The sequence below is a fragment of the Cibotium barometz genome, chromosome 44 (assembly GCF_041138505.1).
Source record: "Cibotium barometz isolate CiBa-2024 chromosome 44, ASM4113850v1, whole genome shotgun sequence".
NCBI classification, from domain to species: domain Eukaryota; kingdom Viridiplantae; phylum Streptophyta; class Polypodiopsida; order Cyatheales; family Cibotiaceae; genus Cibotium; species Cibotium barometz.
In genome coordinates, this window is record NC_141089.1 from 5,480,344 (window position 1) to 5,505,540 (window position 25,197).

The window sequence follows — 25,197 nt, forward strand, 5'->3', positions numbered from 1 at the left end:
AGGCTCTAGGTGAGTTTTGAGCATAGCTTAGCAGAGGATTTACTGATGACCCCTGCTTCAGAAACTGTAGTGCCCAGACCTATGACCCCAGTGGCAAGAACATCTTGGCCCTTGATGCAGAAGAACAGATCTAGAAGGCAGAAGCTGAAGCATGCCTTCTAGGAGATGAAGCATGCCTTCTGCAAGATGAAGCATGCCTTCTGCGAGATGTCTGGGGATTGATTTTTAGAAGATGAAGCATGCCTTCTGCGAGATGTCTGGGGATTGATTTTCAGAAGCAGACTTCTGAAAGAAAAAATACAAGGTATGATTGGGTTCTTCTAAGCGAGCTTACCTGGAATTCCTTGATGTGAGCAAGGATCTCGTCCTTAATTTTCTTGTCACTCTGCTGCTACTCTTCGTAGGACATCATCATGTTGATTAACTGATACAGCAACAACTAGTCATAGTTCTTCTGGAGAGCCATGGCATAATCCTTCAGTAGAGCCAATAGTTAAAGATTTGCATGTCGATAGTTGCCTCTGGGTTTGGTTCGGCCTCTTGGGATCAGCCAAAACAGACCTTGATGTTGTAGGCATTGTCGTTTCTCCTGCTTCTACTGCTTTTCTAAATTCACTAGTTACTTCATAAGGCAAGATGATACTCTCTTTGGACTGAGGTGAGGATGGATTTGCCCTCTTCTAGTGATATACCCGCTATAGTTGGTAGTAGCACCACCAACAGGGGAGATAAGGGAGCTACCCCCATGATCCTTTAACATGAGCCCAAGTGTCTGGTTAATCCTCTGCAGTACTACCACCACTGCTAGTAGCTTCATAACCATGCTGGCCTCTTGGAGCTGGCCTTTTGCCTCCATAGCTACTGGCTCACCATCTTTTAGACTACTAGCTTCTTTGCCCTCTCCCTCCAAGGTAACCTCCCTTGTAATTAGAGCCATGACTACCAAGTGAGTGGTAGGTTACCATAGGTAGAAGCAAGCCTTTGGAACCCACCCTTCGATCTCCAGTCTTGCGAAGAAGGCAATGCTCTTCCTAGCCCACCTCGTCCTTTCCCTTTGTTGTAAAGGTCTCTATCGCTGCCACTAGATGACAGGTCTTCATTGTAGAAACCCCCGCGGAGGCTTTGGAAGCCACTGTAGGTGACGCTTTCCTCTTCAAGGTAATGGTAACTTTGGCCTTTGTACCCAGAACTAGAACTCAGCGTTGTTGGACTTTTGGAGTGTGTTGTACCTTATGGAGTTGGGGCGTACAGACGGGCGGTACTTTGGTTTCGGCAGTTAGGCTTTCTTGAGTTAGCAGTTGGCCCATCTTCTAATGTGTGTTTCTCTTCTACAAGCCGTTGGTGTTTTGGGTACCCAGCGACGACTCTTACCCATCGGCGATGTTAGTGATGATGCTAGAGAAAGGTGCGAAGGTCACCATGGCTGGGTGTAGAGCAAGTGGTTTGTGAGAGAGAATGTAGACGGTAGTTGTAGGCAAAGGGTTGAGGCTTTGAGCACGAAAAGGTGTTGCATGCAAATAGATAGATACACAAAATTAGCTGGAGTTTGTGGTGATTTAAAAAGAGTTACCGTGCATGATTGGCATTCAGCGTAGTTGAAAATTCTTGATGGGGCTGCATCACATAGCTCGATACTCAAGACAAATCTTTCATGATCGTTCGGAGAGGGGTGATGTCATCAAGGTGATGGATACCTAGGTATAGTGGATTAGTGGAGCTACCGTCGTTCGCGATGAAGGGATTCAGTGGCATTGGTGCATTCTAGGGTCACAGGCGGTAGCCACTTCTGGAATCATTCTCCGTTGAGCATGTCGAGTAGAAAGGTGCCATTGTAGAATTTTTCCACTATCCAGAATGGTCCTGTCCACCAGAGCTTCAGTTTTTCAAGATGTGAACCCATGCGAGACTGAAATAACAAGACCGGATCTTCTTCCTTGAACATACAAAACCTGGAGTGGCAGTCGACCCACTTCTTCCTTTATTTCTGGTGGATGATTGTGTGGTGAAGAAGCTTTTGAAGCGTTCTTCATCTAGCTCGAGGAGCTAGTCTAGGTGGTGCAGGGACTCTTTCGGGCTTAACTTCTCTGCAATGGCAATTCGGAGGCTCTGCACTAAGAATTCCATTGCTAGTTTGAATGGGTTCATTCCGGTCGAGACCTTGTATGCTATGCAGAATGCCCATAATGCTGAATACAGCTTTTCATCCTAGTCAGTGCGATTTTGATTGACCAACTTTGTGAGCATCTACTTGAGGATATCGTTGGTTGACTTTGCTTGACCGTTGGCTTGACCATTGGCTTGACTTTGCTTGACCGTTGGCTTGCGGCAGGATAATACATTGTGGAGCGTTTATGGATGATGAGATGTTGGGTGACCAGTTCCTAGATGATATCATTTACAAAGTGCTTGCCTTGGTCACTAATTAGCTCGATCGGGCATCCAAAATGAGTGATTATCATCTCATAAAGGAATCTGGCAGTTGAATTTGTTGTGTTATCCCAGAGAGAACGGGCTTCTACCCACTTGATGCTATAATCTGTGGCCACCACTAGGATATACTTGTGACCTGTAAAGCGGGCTAGCGGCTTAAACGGGCCTACGAAGTCAAGGCCCCATTTCTAGAATGGTTCCAAGGGAAGGATCGGGTTGTGTAGAATCCTCTCTCTATCCATTAGCTAGCTAAGACGTTGGTATACATCACATTGCTTGGCCCATCTGTAGGCATCACCGAGTATAGTCGACCACCAAAGACCTGCTTGGAGGATTTTCCTTCCGATTACTTCTCCAGTGAAGTGTCCTCCACTAATTCCTTAATGAGATTCTTTGAGGACAGCTTCATGTTCATGTGGTGGAATGCACTGCCAGAGGATCTAATCACTCCCCTTCTTGTATAACTAGTCAGCTATGACTTGGATGTGCCGGTTTGCATACTACAATCCACTTCCGCATATCTCTAGAAAGATTATCCTCCATTAGACCTGTGGCAACAAATATTAGCATTTCATCATACCAGATCTGGGGAGTTGGGATGACTGTGCAGCTACTATGAATAACTCGACATTAGCAGGTCATCTGCTACTCCGCTTGGGGCTTCTCCAGACTCCAGCACCGAGATAGATAATCTGCTACTGTGTGATTTGCGCCCAAGGTGTGCACTATTGTGAACTCAAACTCTTGGAGTATTAGCATCCACCTTGCCAGTTTGCCTGCTAAACACTGCTTATCCACAAATACAGCAAGGCAGAGTGATCCGCATGGAAGGTAAACTTATTACCCCCAGTAAGTAGTGTCAAAACTTGGTGACTGATTAGATCATGCCAAGGGCTTCCCTATGTGTGGTTGAGTAGTTCCACTCAGCATCAGAGAGCCTTCTACTAACATAGTAGACTAGCCGGAACCATTTCTTCTTGACCTCCTGCATCAGAACACTGCTAATTGCCACATCAGAGGCATCCACCACGAAGACGTGAAAGGGCAATTCCCGGCTCGGGGCTTAAACGATAGGTACTTCAGACTACATGAGCTTGGAGATGCTAAAATGCAATGTTGCATTCTCCGATCCAGTCGAAATTGGCCTACCGTAGAGTTACTGAGTCAAAGGCGCTTTGATCTGCGTCATTTGTTGGTTTAAGGGTACTACTACGTGAGCTAGATACTGGAGCATGTGGCTATGCCATCCTACTTGCCCCAAAAACCTTCTGAGCTCTTTCACATTTGTCGGAATTGGAGCTTTCCAGATTACATCTACCTTGGTTGGATCGATTGCAATTCCTTCCTTCGAGACAATGTGGCCCAGAAGCATACCGCTTTGGACAGCAAAGGCACACTTAGCCAGATTCAGGCTTAATCTAGAAACTTGGCACTTGGCCAAGCACAACTAAAGGTGCATCAAATGTTGAGATGATTTCCCGAAAACACTGAAATCATCAATGAATACCCGCATGAAAGTTGTTTTAAAAAATCGACAAAATTTTCATGGACCATGCACTGAAATGTGGCAAGAGCATTCTTGAGGCCAAAGGTCATGATGTTGGATGCAAAGGCTCCCCATTCCTTGATAAAAGCTATTTTTTGCCGATCTTCCGGGGCCATTTGAACATGATTGTATACACTAAGTCCATCCAGGAAGGAGTACATATCATGAGACCGGCCACAACCTTGAGCAAGAAATCTGTGAACAGTAGGGGAAAAGGATCTGAGATGGTTGCGGCATTTAGTTTCAGGTAATCCACACATACCCGCAACTTCTGGTTTTTCTTTGGAACAATCATGATTGGGGACAACCAGGTTTCTTGATCAATTAGATATATGAATCCGAGTTGAAACATTTTGTCTAGTTCCTCTTTCACCCTTTTGGCATAGTTTGGATTCAATCGTTTGGATTCAATCGGTACCTCTGTTTGCCAAATAGGGATAGCATCCTCCTTCAGATTGATCCAATGTTGGTAAAACTTTGAATCAATCTCTTTCATCTCAATGTACCTCCATGCAAACACATCCTTGAAGGATGTGAGAAACACCTGGAATTCTTCCTGGAACTCAACATCCAACCTTGCACTGACCCAAACCATCTTTGGGTCATCATGAGCGTCGAGATTTGTCTCCATCAACTCATCTTCCTTGACCCGCTTGGAGTGATTCAAGTCTCTATCAAAATATTTTTTTGTTGCAATGATCTATTATAGGCTCGAGGTACTACCATCATCAGCCAGAGTCTCATAAAAATCTTCAACTACATCTAGACTTTGCCATATGCTTTGCGGATCAGACTGATCCTTGGTGTCTTCCTCCTTATGTGGAGGGCTTGGTCCATATCTGTCCATTATTTGGACTATGTCAACCTCGAACAGGGTGATAAGGTTTGCATTTTGCTGGAGATACTCTTCCTCCTCATCAAGGTCTAATCCTTCCTCCTCATCAAGGTCTAATCCTTCCAACATGTTGACTCCTCCCTTGGTGACTTTTGGCTTGGATGGTATCTCCACCTTCTGCTGACTAGCGATAGAGATCCTTACATTCTTCTTTCCATGCTGGATGGTATCTCCACCTTCTGTTGACTAGCGATAGAGATCCTTACATTCTTCTTTCCATGCTGGATAGGGATCATATCCGCATCCCAATCCTGTGTGATCCGCACTTCCCGAAGCTAGGGTCTGCAGAAGAAGCATCGACGAGTAAGCACCTTTGATATCCTCCATCCAGAGCACCACTACTACAATCTGGAAACTAAATCCAGATACTTCAAGTGTGAGCTCGTGGATTAATCCAAGTGGCTGCACTCACCACTAATCTGCCATTTTGACAACAAATGGAGCGGGCTCCCATCGCATGTTGCATCCAATAGGATGTTGACTCTGAAACCGCCATCCCCAACAGAACTTTTGCTATATCCACTCTAGCCAACTTGACCTAGATCATTTAGATGGCTTCATCACATAGACAGGGGCTTCCCTTGGTGGGGTGTTTGCCTTCTCAAAATTCAAGGTTTCCAGCGATTGTCGGGGTGGCATCTTCTCTTCCTGAGGTTTCAAGGGACCCATCAGCTACTCCTTGAAACTTGGCATGCACCAATGTGAGGAGTTGTTCCACCGACATGTGAATCGACTGTTGTTTTAGATCTTCCCATAGATCGTACGGATGGTGTTCGGCTTTTGTGAGAGCCTACTAGGGTAATTCACCCCCTTCTGTGCTTTTGCACATCCTTCCAGCCATGGTGTCTCCACACCTTGCATTGGCCATTGCATCACTAGCGAGGACACTTCGTCTTCCTCTTCTGGGTTCATCTTTGGGAAACTAAATTGTGATTTCGCTGATAGATCGGCCTGAACTTTTTCGACTCCTTTTTCGTAGTGCCTCTTTGGGCTTCCACCCAATCAAACACTTTCGTTTGGATTTTGTGTTGTTTCTACCAGATAACCACATTCTACTTCCCCTTCGAGGTCGGTTTCTTTGCTGCCTCTGGAGTCTCGGGTTACATGGATCTAGTCACCGCCATGGCTGATGATTATGCCGCTTGTGTGGTCAGCTGGGCTATTGCTTTCTCATCCAAATCTTAGATTTTGACCGCATTTAGATGCGAAAGCCTAGGCTACCTCTACTTTTGCCCTATGTTTCCTCTGGATTTCACAGTCTGACTTCCAGTGGCGTTGTCCATGTTATGGCAATAAAAGCATGTGAATGCAGTCCCTGGAGCATCGGCCATGTCCTTGGGAGGAAAGTTCTTGAGTGGGCAGAAATGGGATCTTTGGTATGGGTCCAACAGAGCCATTGGTGGCTGGGTGAGTTAAACTGCGACCACAACGGGGCCTTGGATCACCAGTTTGCGAAGGGGCTCTCCTGCCATTGTAGAGACAAGATTTAGTGGTATGGGTAGCCATTCTGCAAATGGCAAACCAAAGTTCATTCAAGCCACACTCTTCGGCTCCGTGTCCATGATTACAACACTGCGCACACAATGTGCCTGCCCGAATGGTTGGAGTGGACTTCACACGGCTGCATCCAACTCTTTAGCTATCTTTACTACACCTTCTTACTCTTCAACTGTTCCTTTTGTGATCTTACTCCTCCACCTCCACTGGCTGTGGAATAATCGAAATCATCCTCCTCGTCCAAAGATCCGGATGAGGACTTCTTGGACTTCCTTTTACTCTTGGACTTGCCTTTGCCTTTGACGGAGCCTACCAGCACATGCTCGGCTCTAAGAACGAAGTCAACAAGATGCTCCATAGTTATGGTAGTTAGGTTGGCACCAGTGAAGCATTTGACTTGCTTACTGAGACCCTTCATGAAATAAGAATTGAGGATTTCTTCCACAAGCCGATTGGCTGCATTCAGCCGGCGGAGAAGCTTCTTAAATTTTGTAGCATAATCCTCCACTAACAGGTTCTTCTAGTTCATCTTGCGCACAGCTTATCCAACACATGCATGGATGTCTTGTCTTCCTTGAACCATTGAAGGAAGGCATCACATATGGCATCATAAGTGGGGAAATGGTTGTACTCATACTGAGCAACCTAGAGAGCAGCACTCTTTTGGAGTGTCGAAACAAACACAGCTTTTTTGAGGTGCTGGTCCACCGAGCCAGGTACATTCACACGCCAAGCACTATCAAACAACAGGATGTGAGCATCCGCATCCTCCAAGGATTTCTGGAAGAACTTGGGATACTTCATGGTGACAGAAGCTGGTTGCTACAGCATGTTGTAGTTGAGGGGATGGGGCTGTGGGGGGTGGTGGTGGTGGTGGTGGTATGAATAGTGGTGGGGGTGGGGTAGTAGGGGTGACTGGTTCTTCTAATTGGGAGTTGGGTTGTTTTGGTTTGGGTGCAGTGAGTTGCTCTTCAGGCCTAGCGAAAAGGAATTCTCGAGCTTAGTCACACACCAAGTAGCACCTATCACGTGGTGCTGACATGAAGGACGGGTTTGAAAACAAGGAGAATAGATTCAAACACAACAACAATCAGGCAACAAGGGAAATGGCACCAACACAAAGCAACAAAAAGCATCGTGGTCACCAAAGTGTTGGTGGAAAAATTGACTACTTATTCCCCTGAGCAACCTACTGAGAGTCTTTGGTTATGCGCGCAGCATACACCGGGCGAATATGAACCCAACACAAAATGGACACATTTCACAAGCTACGGTGAGGATCACCTAATGAAAGTGGGGGTACAAAGACACGATGACTTAACTCATAACCCTACTAAACAATATATATGAATGGAAATGAATGTACAGAGACACAATCAGGAAGACACATATATAGAAAGAGAAAATAAAAGAGAAGTCTTGCTTTATTTCAAAGAGAAAATATGATACAATTGGCAACCAACCTTGCAAAGTTAAGGATCCATCCTTTTATACTATTTACTTGCAGTATCCGTGTTGATACTATGATTCCCGGGTGGTAAGGTGTGCCGATTGGGTGTTAATGAAGTGCTATTCATGTAATAAAGTACTCTAGCTAACATTCGACTGCCCTAACAATTGGTGGTGCTAACATGCGGCTCTATGTGGCAAAGCGGTTGTTGTTGTTTGTGGTTCTGGCCCGTGGCATAGGCCGGCCTATGGCCAACAATGGCTAAGTGAAAGTCAGTGGTTACACCCATAGAGGTTGATGTGGAGCCTTTTAAGAATATGGTGGGGAGTTTGATCTTTTGTTAATATGAAGGAGTATAGGAAGATGGTGGGGAGTTTGATCTTTATGTGCAATACATGATCTGACATCAACTTTGCAATTAGTGTCCTCAAAAATAGGTTCTCGAATCAGTCCCAAGAGAACCATTAAATGTCAAGGATGTGGGTGTTAATCCAATTCTAGGATTAACAAGAGCTAGTGCCATTATCTTACATCAAGGAGTCATGGTAAATACACCAAAGGGTCATACATTCAAGATATAAAGCAATAGTGTCCAAAGCTATAACTTGGACGAGCGCCCGTAATGGTGTGATGGAGTATTTATGATGATTCTTGCTTCAAGAGCATGTGGTATCAAGTTAGGATGAAGTCCTAAGTGATGTACTTCATGGATATATTATGAGAGTAGTCATTGTAATAGCATTAGGCCTCTTATGAGCCTAAAGCGCCCGGTAAGCGAGTGTAAACACTTATGACCATGTATATAAGTGAATTTCTCTCATAATACAACATACTATCCCATTGTGCAATTGAGTCTTGCTCTTGCTAATCCTCTTGCTAATCTCTCTCCCTAATGCATGCTAGTGAGTGTGTGTGTGAAGTGAGGTGAGAAGAGGGACAAGGACCCATAGTGCAACGCAGCAGTGTGACAACGCTTGCAACAGGAGAGACGCAGTGGAATTGCTTCTCAAGGAGTTGTAGAGCTTGGATACCTCAAGGGTTACGAGCTCAGCCATTGGAAAGATCCTCACGACAGTTGCGGTTCACCAGGTAATCTCTTTTTGGATGTGTTTCAAGGAGGGTTAGGGTGAGTCATAACATTTTTGGCGCCGCTACTATTAGGGAGCCATCCCTTGGCTTTTTCCATTGTTTTGTCTCTAATCTATGCATAACCCATTGCCATTATCTTGATTAGTGGTTTCCTATGAAAAAGATATGGATTTGATGATGATTTGTGTGAGATTTGGTGTAGAATAGCTCTCTTTTTTTGTTTTTGAAAATAATGTTTTTTGCTTAACTTTTAGATTAATTTATTATTTTTGTTGTTGTTGTTTTTGTGGTTTTTCATGTTCTTAGGGCTTGCACATAGTTGTATTAGGCTTAGTTTGCATCCATTGCATCAAACAATGCAAGAGAATGCAATTCTTAGTGAATGTTAGCTCTCTTTAGTTTAAGCATAGATCTAAGATCATTAATTTGAGTTTAATTGTGTGTTTTTTATTGAAATTGTTTGGATTAGAGTGTTAGCAAGCATTAGGAGTAGCTTAATCTTTTAAAAAAAATCTTAAAACGATAAAAAAAACCCTTGAATTTGACTAATTTCTCTTAATGGACTGGTTTTTATCATTAAGGGTGATTAATCTTATTCAAGAGGCTAAAAATTTAGAAAATGTGTTAATTAGGGTGTAAATGGATCATATGAGTAGTTGAAATTGGGATTTTTGAGTGTTTGAGAGCATCTAGATGCATCAAAATACCTAATCACATCAATTTTTTTATCAATTGGAGAAATTTGACTCTCTTTGCTTAATTTTATCTTAAAGAGAAAATTATAATTAAGAGTCTAATTAATCTCCTAATTTAGATTAATATACACAATTGTTGATACGCACAAATTAATTTTTCCTTGCTCTATCCAATGATGTGCTCAATTGTGTGAATTAATTAAGGATTCATGGTTAATTAGAGTCCTTGATTGGTGTAAAAGAGAAAAAGATTAGTGAAAGGATTAATCTTGGATTAATACTTAATCACTTTTTTACATAACTCATTAAGGCTAATGAGCATTCAATGAGAATATTCTCATGAGTTGTCAAGTTGTCCGTTTTAGGGGTCATTTATAAAGGGTGTAAGGGGTGTCATTAAAAGGTTGACTTTTTTATTCCACTTACCTTTTATGGGAAAATGCCCATGTCCCTTTCAATTTAAATTCAAAAAATATTCCCCCCAAAAAGGAAAATTCATATTTCCCACTAGACTCCCAAAAAAAAAGTGAAATTTAATTTTCACGTGAAGTCCGGTTCATGGCGTGAAACACCAGTTCATGTAGTAAAATTAAAAAATTAAAATTTAATTTCCACATCACGGCATGAAACACCAGAGTTTCACGCGGTAAAAAAATAAATTTAAAAAATCAAAATTTGATTTCCAGGTGAATTCCAATTCACGACGTGAGATTGTTTCACGGCATGAAACACCAATTTCATGTGGCCAAAAAAAAAAAGACTCTAGAAAACACCCCTGTTTGGAGGCCCATGTCTCCTAAACCATATATCCGATGAAAGCGCTCTAGGGCTCATCGAAAAGCTGACATCAATCTTGTAAGATTCCTCCCTCCAAGTTTTGAGCTGTATAGGTGTAAGAACCTCCCCTTCTAATCTTGTAATTATTCCCCTCTCTGAAATAGAAGAAAGATCCTGTTTTGGCTTGGAGAGAGAAAATGTCTAAAGGGAGGTAGTCCAGAATTGAGATATTTTTGGATATAAAAATCCTCCTAGTGTCTAAAATGGTTTTCCCTCCAACAAAAATTCAAAAAGAACTTTCCAATATGCAATTGAAATTAATTTAAAATGTGTATAAAGGACCTTAGCCTAAGGGTCTAGATTTTCAAAAAAAATTAGATTATGGTCCAATTAAGGTTCCTATGGGAGCCAATAGGATCAATCCAAGTGTGGGGAGGAGATAAATCCAATGAATAAAAGAAAGTACCCAAAAATGAGTAAATGCCCACATAAGATGAAGAGTTGACTAAGTACAAGGTTTATTAGTTAAAAACTATGAGATATTACTAAAAAAATGAGATATTTTGGTATAATGATACATTTTTGACACCTTGGTAAGGAGAAGGGGGGACTTCAAGGAGGTGCCTATTTCACACATGTGGTGGAGTTTTTAACTCAAAAAAGTTGTGATATTTTTCTCTCTCCTCTCTCTTGGAACAAACCAAATCAAAAGGGAGTCAAACTAGGTCCAAATCTTGTCCAAATTCAACCAAACTGAACCTATAAAATTCTAGAACCTAGTTGGACTTGGTTAGAGGCCTCCCTCACCTATAAATAGATCCTTAGTCTTTTGTAAAAAAATCTGTGAACCATACCACACCAGTATTATACTAAAATAATGATATTTTTATGATCCCTTAAAAATCCTCTACTTTCGGAGAGAGTGGAGCCTCTCTCTCTCTCTTCAACCATCCTTGGAGCTTTCCTTTCAACACACAAGCCAATTGATTGGTTGGGGGCTTCTTCTATGATAGAGAAGCAAGCAAAAACAAGAGGTAAAGTGTAATTTTATAGTTTTTCTCTACTATTCTCAATGTTTCTCACTTCTCAACCCCTCTCAAGCTTGAGAAGTTTTTAATTAAGTGGTTATAATGCAAATCAAGCTTTTCTTAAGAGTTGTAATGAATAATAAAGAAAATTTTACATTTATGCTTAATTTAGGATGCTTTTTATGTTTATCTCTCTCTCCCCCAAAGAATGGTCATTCCTATGACCAATTCTCTATTCAATTGATGCTTCTCACGGAGAAATTCTCAATTCACAAATCAAACTCTAGGCTTGTGAAGCCACAGGTTAAGAAAATGGTTTTTTATACTTATATGCTAGTAAATTATGGTAATCTTATGAGTTAAATCCATAAATTGGATTTAAGGTTAAAAGATAGTTATACTATCATAATTACATTACTAAGTGTTATTCTTTTCAAAAATATTAAAAATTATCAGTAATAGCAGCGAAAAATCCTAGGCTAAAAGAATGATTTTCATCACATAAGGGAAAACTAATTTTTAAGGTTTATGCATAATTAAATAATTAAGAGAAGAGTATATTGAGATAATTTTATTTAAATGATAAAAGAGGAATTCCCATGACATTGGAATTCAATCGTTTAAATGGGAAAAGTGGAATTCTTGGTATATTGGAATTAATGGATATTTTATCTAAATTTAAAAGAGAAATTTTAGATAAATTTATTTTATGTATGAGAAATATTTAAATGATAAAAGAGGAATTCCCATGACATTGGAATTCAATCGTTTAAATGGGAAAAGTGGAATTCTTGGTATATTGAAATTAATGGATATTTTATCTAAATTTAAAAGAGAAATTTTAGATAAATTTATTTTATGTATGAGAAATATTTAAATGATAAAAGAGGAATTCCCATGACATTGGAATTCAATCATTTAAATGGGAAAAGTGGAATTCTTGGTATATTGGAATTAATGGATATTTTATCTAAATTTAAAAGAGAAAATTTAGATAAATTTATTTTATGATAAAAAAGAAATTCCCATGACATTGGAATGTAATTAATTAAATGCAAAAAGAGAAATCCCCATGATATTTGAGATCCAAGAAATTAAATGAAAAAAAGAGAAATTTTTAGTATAATTCAATTTATGAATATTTATCAAAAGTGAAAATATGGGTAGAATTGGTTTTAGTAAATCCCATGAATTATTTTATTCAAAAGAGGAATATTGAATATAATTCATTTGAGAAATTGAGAAAGAACATGGAAATAGTCGTTGAGAAAAAGAACCTTTATCTAGGCCAAACAATTAGTAGAACTTTAGAAAAAGTCCCATTATCGTTATCGAAGTAGAAAAAGCTACTAAATGGGAATAAGATGTGAATGGATGTGATAAGATGTGAATGGGATGAGATAGGATGTGAATGGATGTGATAAGATATAAATGGGATGTGATAGGATGTGGATGGATGTGACAAGATGTGAATGGGATGGGATAGCATGTGAATGGATGAGATAAGATATAAATGGGATGCGATAGGATGTGGATGGATGTGATAAGATGTGAGGTAACTCCCAATCTGGTGGTTGGAGAATAGGAGATACTACCAACATCTTCTTCATGATCTAGAATAGGAGATACTACCAACATCTTCTTCATGATCTAGAATGCTTTTTCCTGAGCCTCACTCCATACAAACTCCACATCTTTCTTTGTCAAATGACTCAATGGAGCACTAACATCTGCCAAATACCTCAAATATCAATTATGCCATTTAATGTGACCCATAAACCTTGAAATTGCCTTCAAGTTGTGAGGTGCTACTGCTTTCTAAATTGCACTGATCTTATCAGCATCAATCGACATACCTTCTTCCGAGATGATATGCACCAACAATTTCCCTCTTTGAATGTGAATGGGGTGTGATTGGATGTAAATGGATGTGATAAGATGTGAATCGGATGTGATAAGATGTGAATGGGATGTGATAGGATGTGGTGTGATGTAAATGAATGTGGATGAGATGTGATGTAAATGAATGTGGATGAGATGTGAAGTAAATGGATGTGGATGTGAATGATGAGATGAGAATGAGATGTGAAGTTATGTGAAAGGATGAGATGTAAAGTAAATGTATGTGTGGATGAGATGTGAACTTGCGCCATGGGTCTTTGGATCCTTTCATGTTCAATGACTATATATATATACAATCGCAGGTACCCTGTAATCGTTCCTCATCTCTTGTGGGCCGGATATGGATTGAACATTCCCTTCCCAAAACTAACACCATACGCTTGGCCTAGTGATGTGGATGTGGATGAGATGTGATGTGCTGAAAAGAGATGTGGATGTGAATGTGATGTGGATGTGGATATGCAATGTGATGTAAGGGGATGTGGATGTGAATAAGATGTGGATGTGGATGAGATGTGATGTAATGTAAAGAGATGTGGATGTGAATGTGAGGTGGAGTGGATGAGATGTGATGTGAAGTAAAGAGATGTGGATGCAATGTAATGTGATGTGAATATATGTGGATGTGAAGTGATAGATGTGAATGTATGGGGATAGATGTGGATAGTCGTGCATATGAATTATTGGATGGATGTGGATGGATGTGGATGAATGAGATGGGATGTGTATGAATGAGATATGATGTGGATGTAGTGTAAAGTGGAATGAGATATGATGTGGATAGATGTGGACATGATGTAACGTGAATAGAATGTTACTGATGGAATGGAGATACAATGAATGTGATGAATATGAATGGATGTAATGTGATGTGAATCGGGATAGATGTGAATGAAGGAGATGTGATGTGAATGAATGAGATGTGATGTGAAATGGATGTGATGTGATATGATGTAAATTAGGATAGATGTGAATGGATGATATGTGATGTGAATGGATGTGATGTGATGTGATGTGAATCAGGATAGATATGAATGAATGAGATGTGATGTGAATGGATGAGATGTGATGTGAATGAATGAGATGTGATGTGAATGGATGAGATGTGATGGGATGTGAATCGGGGTAGATGTGAGGTGAAATGGGGTAGATGTGAATGAATGAGATGTGAGGTGAAATGGATATGATGTGATGTGGATCATGGTAGATATGAATGGATGAGATGTGAATGAATGTGATGTGATGAGATGTGGATATGGGTAGATACGAGTGGATGAGATGTGATGAGATGAAAAATAAATGTGATTGGATGAGAATGGATAATAAAGGACGATGGGAATACATATGATTGGACTTGGATTAAGTAATGTGGATTGATGTAGAACAATGTGAAAAGACGAGAGTTCGTTTATAGAAACTGTATTTATGACCTATTTTTAAATGACTGTTTTATGTCAAGAATGCTGGGAAGCATTTTGACTATCTTGTGAATTAGGTCATGGAGACCTAAATGATAAAGTTGCAACAGCTGACGAAGAGTCAACGGAGGACGTCTCACGTAGCACGGTCGGCCGAGGACTTGACCAGCCTCGGTTTGATTTAAATGGTGAGCTTCTACTACGGTGGATGAGGGACTAAGGAAGCGGCCTATGAGTGAAGCGCTAGGTGACCTGCGAAGGATTCTAGAGGGTGCTGACCATACGGTGCTCGGGCTCTGTGTCGCCGAAGATACCCACGCGTGCGTCGAGGAAGATATTGGAACAAGGAGTAAGAGTTGTTTTTTGAATTCGGGCGTGGATCTGGTTGATTGACCTTGCTGGTCCTCAACGGATAAGAAGATACCCACGCGTGCGTCAAGGAAGATATTGGAACAAGGAGTAAGAGTTGTTTTCTGAATTCGGGCGTGGATCTAGTTGATTGACCTTGCTGGTCCTCAACGGATGAGTCCATGGCTCTTTTATATGGATCTATTGGTTGGTCTTGTTGATCTTCAACGGAGAGTCCATCTGGATTTTTATAAGTGAATATATTTTCGGGTACTATGAGCTAGGAACTATTGAAAAGGCCCCTGAGTGGGCAGGTGGTGAGCGTTCTGGTTGCCAATGATGCCATAGGTACACTGATGAAGGAATGATTAGAAACTAGAAATCAACCGGATATTTTGGGGGATTATGATCAATGATACTATGATTTCATTAAAAGAATCAGTGAAAAAGGCATTTTCATATTGGGTGTGTAAGTGGTGTGACAAGCTTGGAGTTTGCATGAAGATCCGGCTAGGGGGCCTGGGAACTCTTTTCCCTCGTACTCAAGATAAAATCTAACCAAATTCCTAGATGGATCCCATCACTACAGTGGTTGGGCGGTTGGCTAACCCATGGGATAGGCTGGACTGATGGATCCCTGAAATGAGACTCAATTCTGTTATGGTACGATAGATGAAGTAAATCCCGGATAGTCCTTGTTCTATGGAAAAGAATCAACGGCTGTGCCTCTCGATGAGGAAAAAAGCGTTGGTCTCTATGATCCAAGTGCAAGTCTTTTCCTTGATCCAGCCATGTGACTTACGGGTTCAATCGGATTAGATTGGTTAGTGATGACCTTGACTACGTTAGAATAAAAATATCTTGGAGGAATCGCCCGTCCTTTCTGGGTGAGGGAAGTGTTTTCGGATTTGGTTTTGGAAGAACCGAGGGATTAGTCTCTTGTCCGGATATCCGTGGGCGAGGCCTCGTGCAAGAAGTGCTACTTTCGCTACTAGCACCCCCGAATTCGTTGCGCGAAGGGGGCAGGGATCTTTCAGCTGTGGTATCAGAGCGAATTGGCTAAAGTGGATCAATCGAGAAGCCAGAAATGTCAAAAATTTATGAAGTAGCAACAGTAAAAGGTTGTAATTGTGTGTTGATATTCATGCAAATTGATATTCAGAATGAAGATTCATAAATTTGTAATTGGGTCTTCAGATGGAAGTACCGCAATTGTGTGGAATCCCTCACTTGCTTGAGGCCTAGACATGATGGTATTTACCTTATAATTCCAAGGACCGTATACCCGTATATACCGAGGGTATAACTGTAGCTCTTTACTGACACTATATACAAGTAAATTTAAGACCTTGAAATTATAAGCAAAAATGTCATCCAGATGATGAATTCGAATGCTGGTTGATATGATTTTAGAATTCTGGTTGAGAATTGATGAGTTGATCTGGATTCTGATTGAAAGATAATGATTCCTGAATTCTAGTTGAAAGAAGATAAGTTTAACAAAGCCACAATGAGGATGAATGGGACGAATCCCAGTGATGATGATAATACTGAAATGATGATTGTGACTTCAGCAAATCACTATGAGATTAGTGGATTGTGCTGACAGATTGCTACTGTTAACACTTGACCCAGTGGATCAAGTTAAGGGATGACAAATAAAAAACCTGCATAATTGAAATTTCCATGGAGAAATGTTCAGATGGAATTTTCGGTCTAATGGACCATTATTGTGTTAAGGATATGAATGATATGTTCTAATTGAATTATTATCTAACAATGACTTCTATATGAAGAGATCTTTATCCCAGGATTCTGTTGGGTTGACCAGACTATAAGGAACCCAAGAATCAGTTGGATCTTAAGGGAAAGAGTTGTCCTTCACTGCGAGAGATGAGTACATCTCGCGTTTTTTAAGTGGGGTAGGATGTAAGATTCCTCCCTCCAGCTTTTGAGGTGTATAGGTGTAAGAACCTCCCCTTTTGATCTTGTAATTATTTCCCTCTCTAAAATAGAATAAAGATCCTGTTTTATCATGTTTTGACTTGGAGAGAGAAAATATATAGAGAGAGGTAGTCCAGAATTGAGATATTTATTGATATAAAAATTCTTCTAGTGTCTAAAATGGTTTCCCCTGAAACAGAAATTCAAAAAGAACTTTCCAATGTGCAATTAGATTTAATTGAAAATGTGTATAAAGGACCTTAGCCTAAGGGTCTAGATTTTCAAAAAAATTTAGATTATGGTCCAATTAAGGTTCCTATGGGCCAATAGGATCAATCTAAGTGTGGGGAGGAGATAAATCCAATGAATAAAAGAAAATACCAAAAAATGAATAAATGCCCACATAAGATGAAGAGTTGACTGAGTACAAGGTTTATTAGTTAAAAACTATGAGATATTATTAAAAAAATGAGATATTTTGCTATAATGACACATTTTTGACACCTTGGTAAGGAGAAGGGGGGACCTCAAGGAGGCGCCTATTTCACACATGTGGTGGAGTTTTTGACTCAAAAAAGTTGTGATATTTTTATCTCTCCTCTCTCTTGGAACAAACCAAATCAAAAGAGAGTCAAACTAGGTCTAAATCTTGTTCAAATTCAGCCAAACTAAACCTGAAAAATTCTAGAACCTTTCCATGCTAGTATTATACTAAAATAATGATATTTTTTATTATCCCTTTAAAATCCTCTACTTTTGGAGAGAGTGGAGCCTCTCTCTCTCTTCAACCATCCTTGGAGCTTTCCTTTCAACACACAAACCAATTCATTGTTTGGGGGCTTCTTCTATGATAGAGAAGCAAGCAAAAACAAGACGTAAAGTGTAATTTTATGGTTTTTCTCTACTATTCTCAATGTTTCTCACTTCTCAATCCCTCTCAAGCTTGAGAAATTTTTAATTAAGTGGTTATAATGCAAATCAAGCTTTTCTTAAGAGTTGTAATGAATAATAAAGAAAAGTTTACATTTATGCTTCATTTAGGATGCTTTTTATGTTTATCTCTCTCTCCTCCAAAGAATGGTCATTCCTATAACCTATTCTCTATTCAATTGATGCTTCTCATGGAGAAATTCTCAATTCACAAATCAAACTCTAGGCTTGTGAAGCTAGGGGTTAAGAAAATGGTTTTTCATACTTATATGCTAGTAAATTATGGTAATCTTATGAGTTAAATCCATAAATTGTATTTAAGGTTAAAAGATAGTTATACTATCATAATTACCTTACTAAGTCTTATTCTTTTCAAAAATATTGAAAATTATCAGTAATAGCAGCAGCGGAGCTATGGCAAAAATTTTAAGAAATCGATACATAATTCAATCTTATGCATAACGTGAAGAGAGCACTTCCTACCATATTCTAGGATTGAATATCCTAGGCTAAAAGAATGATTTTCATCACATTCAATGAAAAACTAATTTTTAAGGATTATGCATAATTAAATAATTAAGAAAAGAGAATATTGAGGTAATTTTATTTAAATGATAAAAGAGGAATTCCCATGACATTGAGATTCAAACATTTAAATGGAAAAAGTGAAATTCTTGGTATATTGGAATTAATGGATATTTTATCTAAATTTAAAAGATGAATTTTAGATAAATTTATTTTATGTATGAGAAATATTTAAATGATAAAAGAAGAATTCCCATGACATTGGAATTCAATCATTTAAATGGGAAAAGTGGAATTCTTGGTATATTGGAATTAATGGATATTTTATCTAAATTTAAAAGAGGAATTTTTGATAAATTTATTTTATGTATGAGAAATATTTAAATGATAAAAGAGGAATTCCCATGACATTGGAATTCAATCGTTTAAATGGGAAAAGTGGAATTCTCGGCATATTGGAATTAATGGATATTTTATCTAAATTTAAAAGAGAAAATTTAGATAAATTTTTTTGATTATAAAAGAGGAATTTCCATGACATTGGAATGTAATTAATTAAATGCAAAAAGAGAAATTCCCATGATATTTGAGATCCAAGAAATTAAATGGAAAAAAGAGAAATTTTTAGTATAATTTAATTTATGAATATTTATCAAAAGTGAAAATATGGGTAGAATTGATTTTTGTAAATCCCATGAATTCTTTTATTCAAAAGAGGAATATTGAATATAATTCATTTGAGAAATTGAGAAATAATATGGAAATAGTTGTCGAGAAAAAGAACCTTTATCTAGGCCAAGCAATTGGCAGAACTTTAGAAAAAGCCCCATTATCGTTATTAAAGTAGAAAAAGCTACTAAATGGAAATAAGATGTGAATAGATGTGATAAGATGTGAATGGGATGGGATAGGATGTGAATGGATGTGATGAGATGTGAATGGATGTGATAAGATGTGAATGGGATGGGATAGGATGTGAATGGATGTGATAAGATGTAAAAGGGATGCGATAGGATGTGGTGGATGGATGTGACAAGATGTGAATGGGATGGGATAGGATGTGAATGGATGTGATAAGATATAAATGGGATGCGATAGGATGTGGATGGATGTGATAAGATGTGAATGGGGTGTGATAGGATGTAAATAGATGTGATAAGATGTGAATGGGATGTGATAGGATGTAAATGGATGTGATAAGATGTGAATGGGATGTGATAGGATGTGAATGGGATGTGATAGGATGTGGTGTGATGTAAATGAATGTGGATGAGATGTGAAGTAAATGGATGTGGATGTGAATGATGAGATGAGAATGAGATGTGAAGTTATGTGAAAGGATGAGATGTAAAGTAAATGTATGTGGATGCGATGTGAAGTTATGGGTGGTGAAAGGATGAGATGTAAAAGTAAATGTATGTGGATGAGATGTAAAGTAAATGGATGTGGACGTGAATGATGAGATGAGAATGAGATGTGAGGTTATGTGAAAGGATGAGATATAAAGTAAATGAATGTGGATGTATATGTGAAAGAATGTGATGTAAATGAATGTGGATGTGAATGATGAGATGAGAATGAGATGTGATGTGCTGAAAAGAGATGTGGATGTGAATGATGAGATGAGAATGAGATGTGATGTGCTGAAAAGAGATGTGGATGTGAATGTGATGTGGATGTGTATGTGAATGAATTTGATGTAAATGGATGTGGATGTGTATGTGAAAGAATGTAATATAAAGGGATGTGGATGTGTATGTGTATGTGAAAGAATGTGATGTAAATGGATGTGGATGTGTATGTAAAAGAATGTAATGTAAAGGGATGTGGATGTGAAAGTGATGTGGATGTGGATGAGATGTGATGTGCTGAAAAGAGATGTGGATGTGAATGTGATGTGGATGTGCATATGTGATGTGATGTAAGGGGATGTGGATGTGGATGTGGATGTGGATGTGGATGTGATGTGATGTAATGTAAAGAGATATGGATGTGAATGTGATGTGGATGTGGATGAGATGTGATGTGAAGTAAAGAGATGTGGATGCAATGTAATGTGATGTGAATATATGTGGATGTTAATTACTCACATGCTCTCATATATCTCCATAACTATGATAGTGCCACCATCTCAAATTCTCAAAGTATAGGGATTTTCCCAAAGTTCGTAATATGGTCTTTAATTGTGATTTTTGTGCTAGTGTGAGTCGCTATACACACATAGTTTTACTTGAGGCAATATTGTCGTGTACATAAGTGTTCTACACTTAACAATAGCCCCAAGATTATGGGAGAAAATAATAGAGAATGTTATACAAGACAAATTGATGTATGCTAACATGAAAGTTAGTGTTCTTAAAGTGTGAGGTTAGTTGTGTCAAGCCGGGATCGGGAAGAAATTGATCACTCCAACTTAGGAGGGTCTTGTATGCATCTAGTGGTATGTGACACTAGGATCTACTACATGTAGGGTTTCTCTTGATACATCTATATTCCTATTTGGTGGATGTCTGAACTAATAGGAAGCAGAAGTTGGTTTGAGAAATCAATTACATCTATATTCCTATTTGGTTTGAATGTCTGGACTAAGAGGAAGCAGATGATAAGAGAGTATTTTCTTGTTGCTTTTGAAACTAAATTTTGAGTAAAGCGGTTATGCTTTGTCAAATGCTAGGTGAATCTTCTTTACTTCACAGAGATAGTTCTAAGGATGTTCACGTGTACACACATATTTAGAGATCTAGATTAAGAGTAAATTTTATTGATATTGATATTAGCAGGCTTCTCAGATAGATTTATTCCTCTGAGAAGATTCAATTTGTATGTCGGAAGAGATTGTTAGCAATGTTTGGTAATTTTTTGAAAGACTGCAAGCTAAGGAGTGATGGATTTGTAAGCATAGTGGGATATATTATGGTGGTATGGTGTAAGGTTCTCCTCTTTCAAAATAGGAAAAACACTTAAGATAGTTTTCTAAGTCTTAGCTTGGAGAAAATTTCCTACTCGTCGACACCTTGACCATGTAAAGATTCAAGGATACGATTTGTAGGTAAGACCTAGTCCTATCCCGCAAGAGAAACGTGGTCTTCTAAAAGTCAAATTATCCATAGGATAATTGATCATAATTTGGACAACTACTAATCTTGATTCCTAGACTTATCTCTTAATAGAACTATTCTTGTCTTCTTATTTCTTTTAGGATTTTTTAAGCTAATATTTTTATTCTAACACTTTCCTAATGTTTCTAGTCTTATTGTCTCACTCTTCTCTAAGTGCACTCTCTTTTCCTTCTTGAAATCTATATTAAAAGAAACACATACATGGCTTGGGAACGACCTTACAATACTTATCTCTTAATAAAACTATTCTTGTCTTCTTATTTCTTTTAAGATTTTTGGAGCTAATATTTTTATTCTAACACTTTCCTAATATTTCTAGCCCTATTGTCTCACTCTTCTCTAAGTGCACTCTCTCTCTTTCTTGAAATCTATAGTAAAAGAGACACATACATGGCTTGGGAAGGACCTTACATATGGACACTAAGACCTATCGCATGAGAGGGTTTATAAGATTCTGTCAAGGCGAATATTTTAGCCTCTAGCGAGATAGTTATCTAGAACTCAAGATGGTTGAATGTCTAGTTCATGGGGTGAATCTACTAGCCTCTAACATGGTAGATGTCTAGTCTTACAACCTATTACTATGGCTGTTATCGGAAGTTGTGTAGCAAGGTATAGACTGGTGGGATTATATTTGTTCAGCTTGTGAGAGTTTTGATGCTGTCAAATTTTTGCTTTGCATCTTGTTACCTTGGCACAATGGTTGTATATGAAACTTGAAGTTTTTGGATACTTCTAGCAAATTTTAACTGAGATAGGTTCCTAGTCATGATGATTGTCCTCAATCTATCAAGCAATAAAGAGGATGCATCAAGTCTTGGTGAAATTTTATATGCATTTGGACACCAAGAGACTATTTGGTTGGTTGTAATCACATACGATTATGTTGAGCATATGACTCAAGGCCACAACTAGGTCATGTTTCCGGATGCCTGAGTTTCCCTGAGAGTTTAGAACTTACAGGTATGACTCTAGGAGCAATCATGATTGGTAAAGGGCTAATGATTTTTTGTATAGTCGTTGCATGGATGTACGTTGACAAATATTGTCTTGGACCCCAGGGTTTTATTAGTAGTGTTTTGGTTTGAACACAAGATTGAAATGTTTTTAAGAGGTGTTCTGTTTTGAACATGGTTCTGACCAATGCATTCTCTGAATTACTCATGATGAGAGTGCTGAGATATAATAGGGAAGATATTTGTTGGTTATCCTTAGTCTGATAGACAAATAGAAGGTGAATCACGTGTTGGAGGATATACTTCGTGCATTTGTCTCCAAGCAATCATTTGTTTGGGAGAGGTACATCCGAATGGCCAAGTTTGAATAATAAACCTGATAACGATAGGACTTCAAGGTATTCAAATTTATACAGTTAGAGATTTCTTGATGAATATGCAAGAGATGCTGGTCACTGTAGGATCCCATCATGGTGCTTAGGATAGACCATAGTTTTACACTAAAAGGAAGTGCATACTGAGGAAATTTTCCGAGAAAATGCTAGCATATTAAGAGTATCCTAAAGTTCAAAGGCATCACGGGAAAGGATGAATCTTAGGTACGAGAACACGAATGCCCATCCCTGATAACGGTAGGACTTCAAGGTATTCAGATTTATGCAGTTAGAGATTTCTTGAACTGTACAAATACACATAGGAAACAAACAAAGAGCCTCAACACTACTATACAAACTTGTCAAGCATTAAGGCATATGATACAAAGTTTACAGATCCTGTACCAGCCACTTGAAGGGCTTTGAATAATTGAACACCAAAACTAGAACAATTTGCAGTAAGATCTGCTCAAAAGCTGTCGGAGGGCTGGAATCGCTTTGGCAGGTAATGGATCCACTCACTGGGCATTCCATTTGAGTTGTGAAGGGTCCTGAATGCTGCATAATTAGAAGGCAAGTCTCTGCCATCTAGTACATTCGGTTCCTGATAGTTTTGTTCAACATAAACAGAAAACATAATTAGAGGACCCTTCTAAATCTCATGCCCAAGAGAAGCTTATCATTGACAGTTATCAGTGACTTCACTTCCCACATCTTCTTCTTCCAATGCAAGACTTACTTTTGGCATTTTAATCAACTGCATATTAGATTCTTCCAAAGTTTTGTTGCTTTTCCTGGCATTGCACTTAGAGCATGCTGTCACCTAATCCATCATACAAATTCTATATTAAAGGGAGATCCTGGATAATATCCTGAAGACATTCAACTCTATTTAAGAAAAATGGTCACTACATTAATAACAACTGCATATAACTGCTAACTTTTGTATGCAAAAGCCACGAAAGAGACAACTATCCTCTACATGGCATTCCTGTTAATGAGAGTACCAAGGTCTCCATCATACATACAGAATGTGCCTTTCGCCCAGGCAGCAATGATCCTAACAGTTTGCAAGCAATAGCTATGTATGAAATTATTTCAAGACATTAAGAAGGCCTTCCTAAGCTTTATCCATGTTCCCCTTGTTTCTGCAATGCCTTTGTTAGTGTGTGTTTCAATATATGTAGCTTCTTCCCCAAAAAAACAACTATAAGGCATGGTTTAAATTTTCCTTTAGCTTTATATCTTTGCCATGAGATAGCCATATAATAAGCTGTAAGCTTCACCAGGAAATCGGCAGAAGATAGCCAGTGTTTAGGAATAGCAGGAATAGCAGCACCTTCCACCAACTTGGGCTTCCTCTATCTAAGCATTGAACTCTTGTAACTTCCACACAATCAGTGTAATTCTTCATGTTGTATACTTGGGCTTGGGTACTCTTGAGACTTGGGAACATCCCCAGCCAGGGACACCATGCGAACTGTAACACACCTTCAACCCTGGGTTCAGGGTCCAAAGCAGGGTGCCTAGGGCCAGGCTTGGCCAGGCAGCGCTGAGGGTCGGTTTGGGCACACCCAGCAATACAGGCCTAGCTATGGAGGAACATGGCTATGGCATGTTTAGCAGAAAGAGAAAGTAAGAGATAAAACAACACGACTGAAAATAGTAGACAAAATGATAGAAATGCTTGCTTGATTTTTCATTGAAGTGAGTGTCTTTAAATAGGCTCATACAAGATGCTAATACAACTTGATTAAAGCTAATAATATCAAATTAGTTGCCCTAGATTCACTCCACCTCCTCCTCGATTGTAGGTATCCCTAAATCAGCTCCCTGATTCTAGCAGAGGTAGATACCTTGTTGACTTTTGCCTAGTGGTTACTTTATGGAGTTTATCTGGTCCCTTTTACAAGAGTGTGTTCACATGCCTTATGTCTTTTGTACTTGGATGTAACATGTGGAAGCTTCAAGGGAGATCACTAACTTCAATGCTCAAAAATCAGCAAACATTTCACGAGACGAGAATAACGCACAAAACTGAAAATAGATGTGCAGAAAATAGATAGAGAGAGAGAGGGAGAAGACGACACGGTATTGGGTCCCGAATACCCTCTATAGGGCCCCCACCACGAATGGTGTATTTGCTTTATTACAATGATGCAAAATCTGAAATAAACGACTGAACTTGAACCTTCTTTTGGCTGAAGACAAAAGCTGTAGAGAGCAATACACAGATGCAAGAGAGAGAAGATAGTGTAACTCTGTTATATATAC

At 38.9% G+C, this 25,197-nt stretch overlaps 1 protein-coding gene across 1 annotated transcript in view; it reads right to left on the minus strand.

Moving 5' to 3' along the window:
• Positions 1-23,270: 23,270 nt before the first annotated feature.
• Positions 23,271-25,197, minus strand: part of LOC147612890 (uncharacterized) — a 31,526-nt gene continuing 29,599 nt past the window's right edge. Inside the window, exons 6-7 of the mRNA XM_086782162.1 lie at positions 23,663-23,746; positions 23,271-23,527 (exon numbers count right to left, since the gene is read on the minus strand). Of these exons, the coding sequence (XP_086638288.1) occupies positions 23,393-23,527; positions 23,663-23,746 (219 nt within the window). The 3' untranslated portion in view covers positions 23,271-23,392. The remainder of the gene's footprint in view (positions 23,528-23,662; positions 23,747-25,197) is intronic.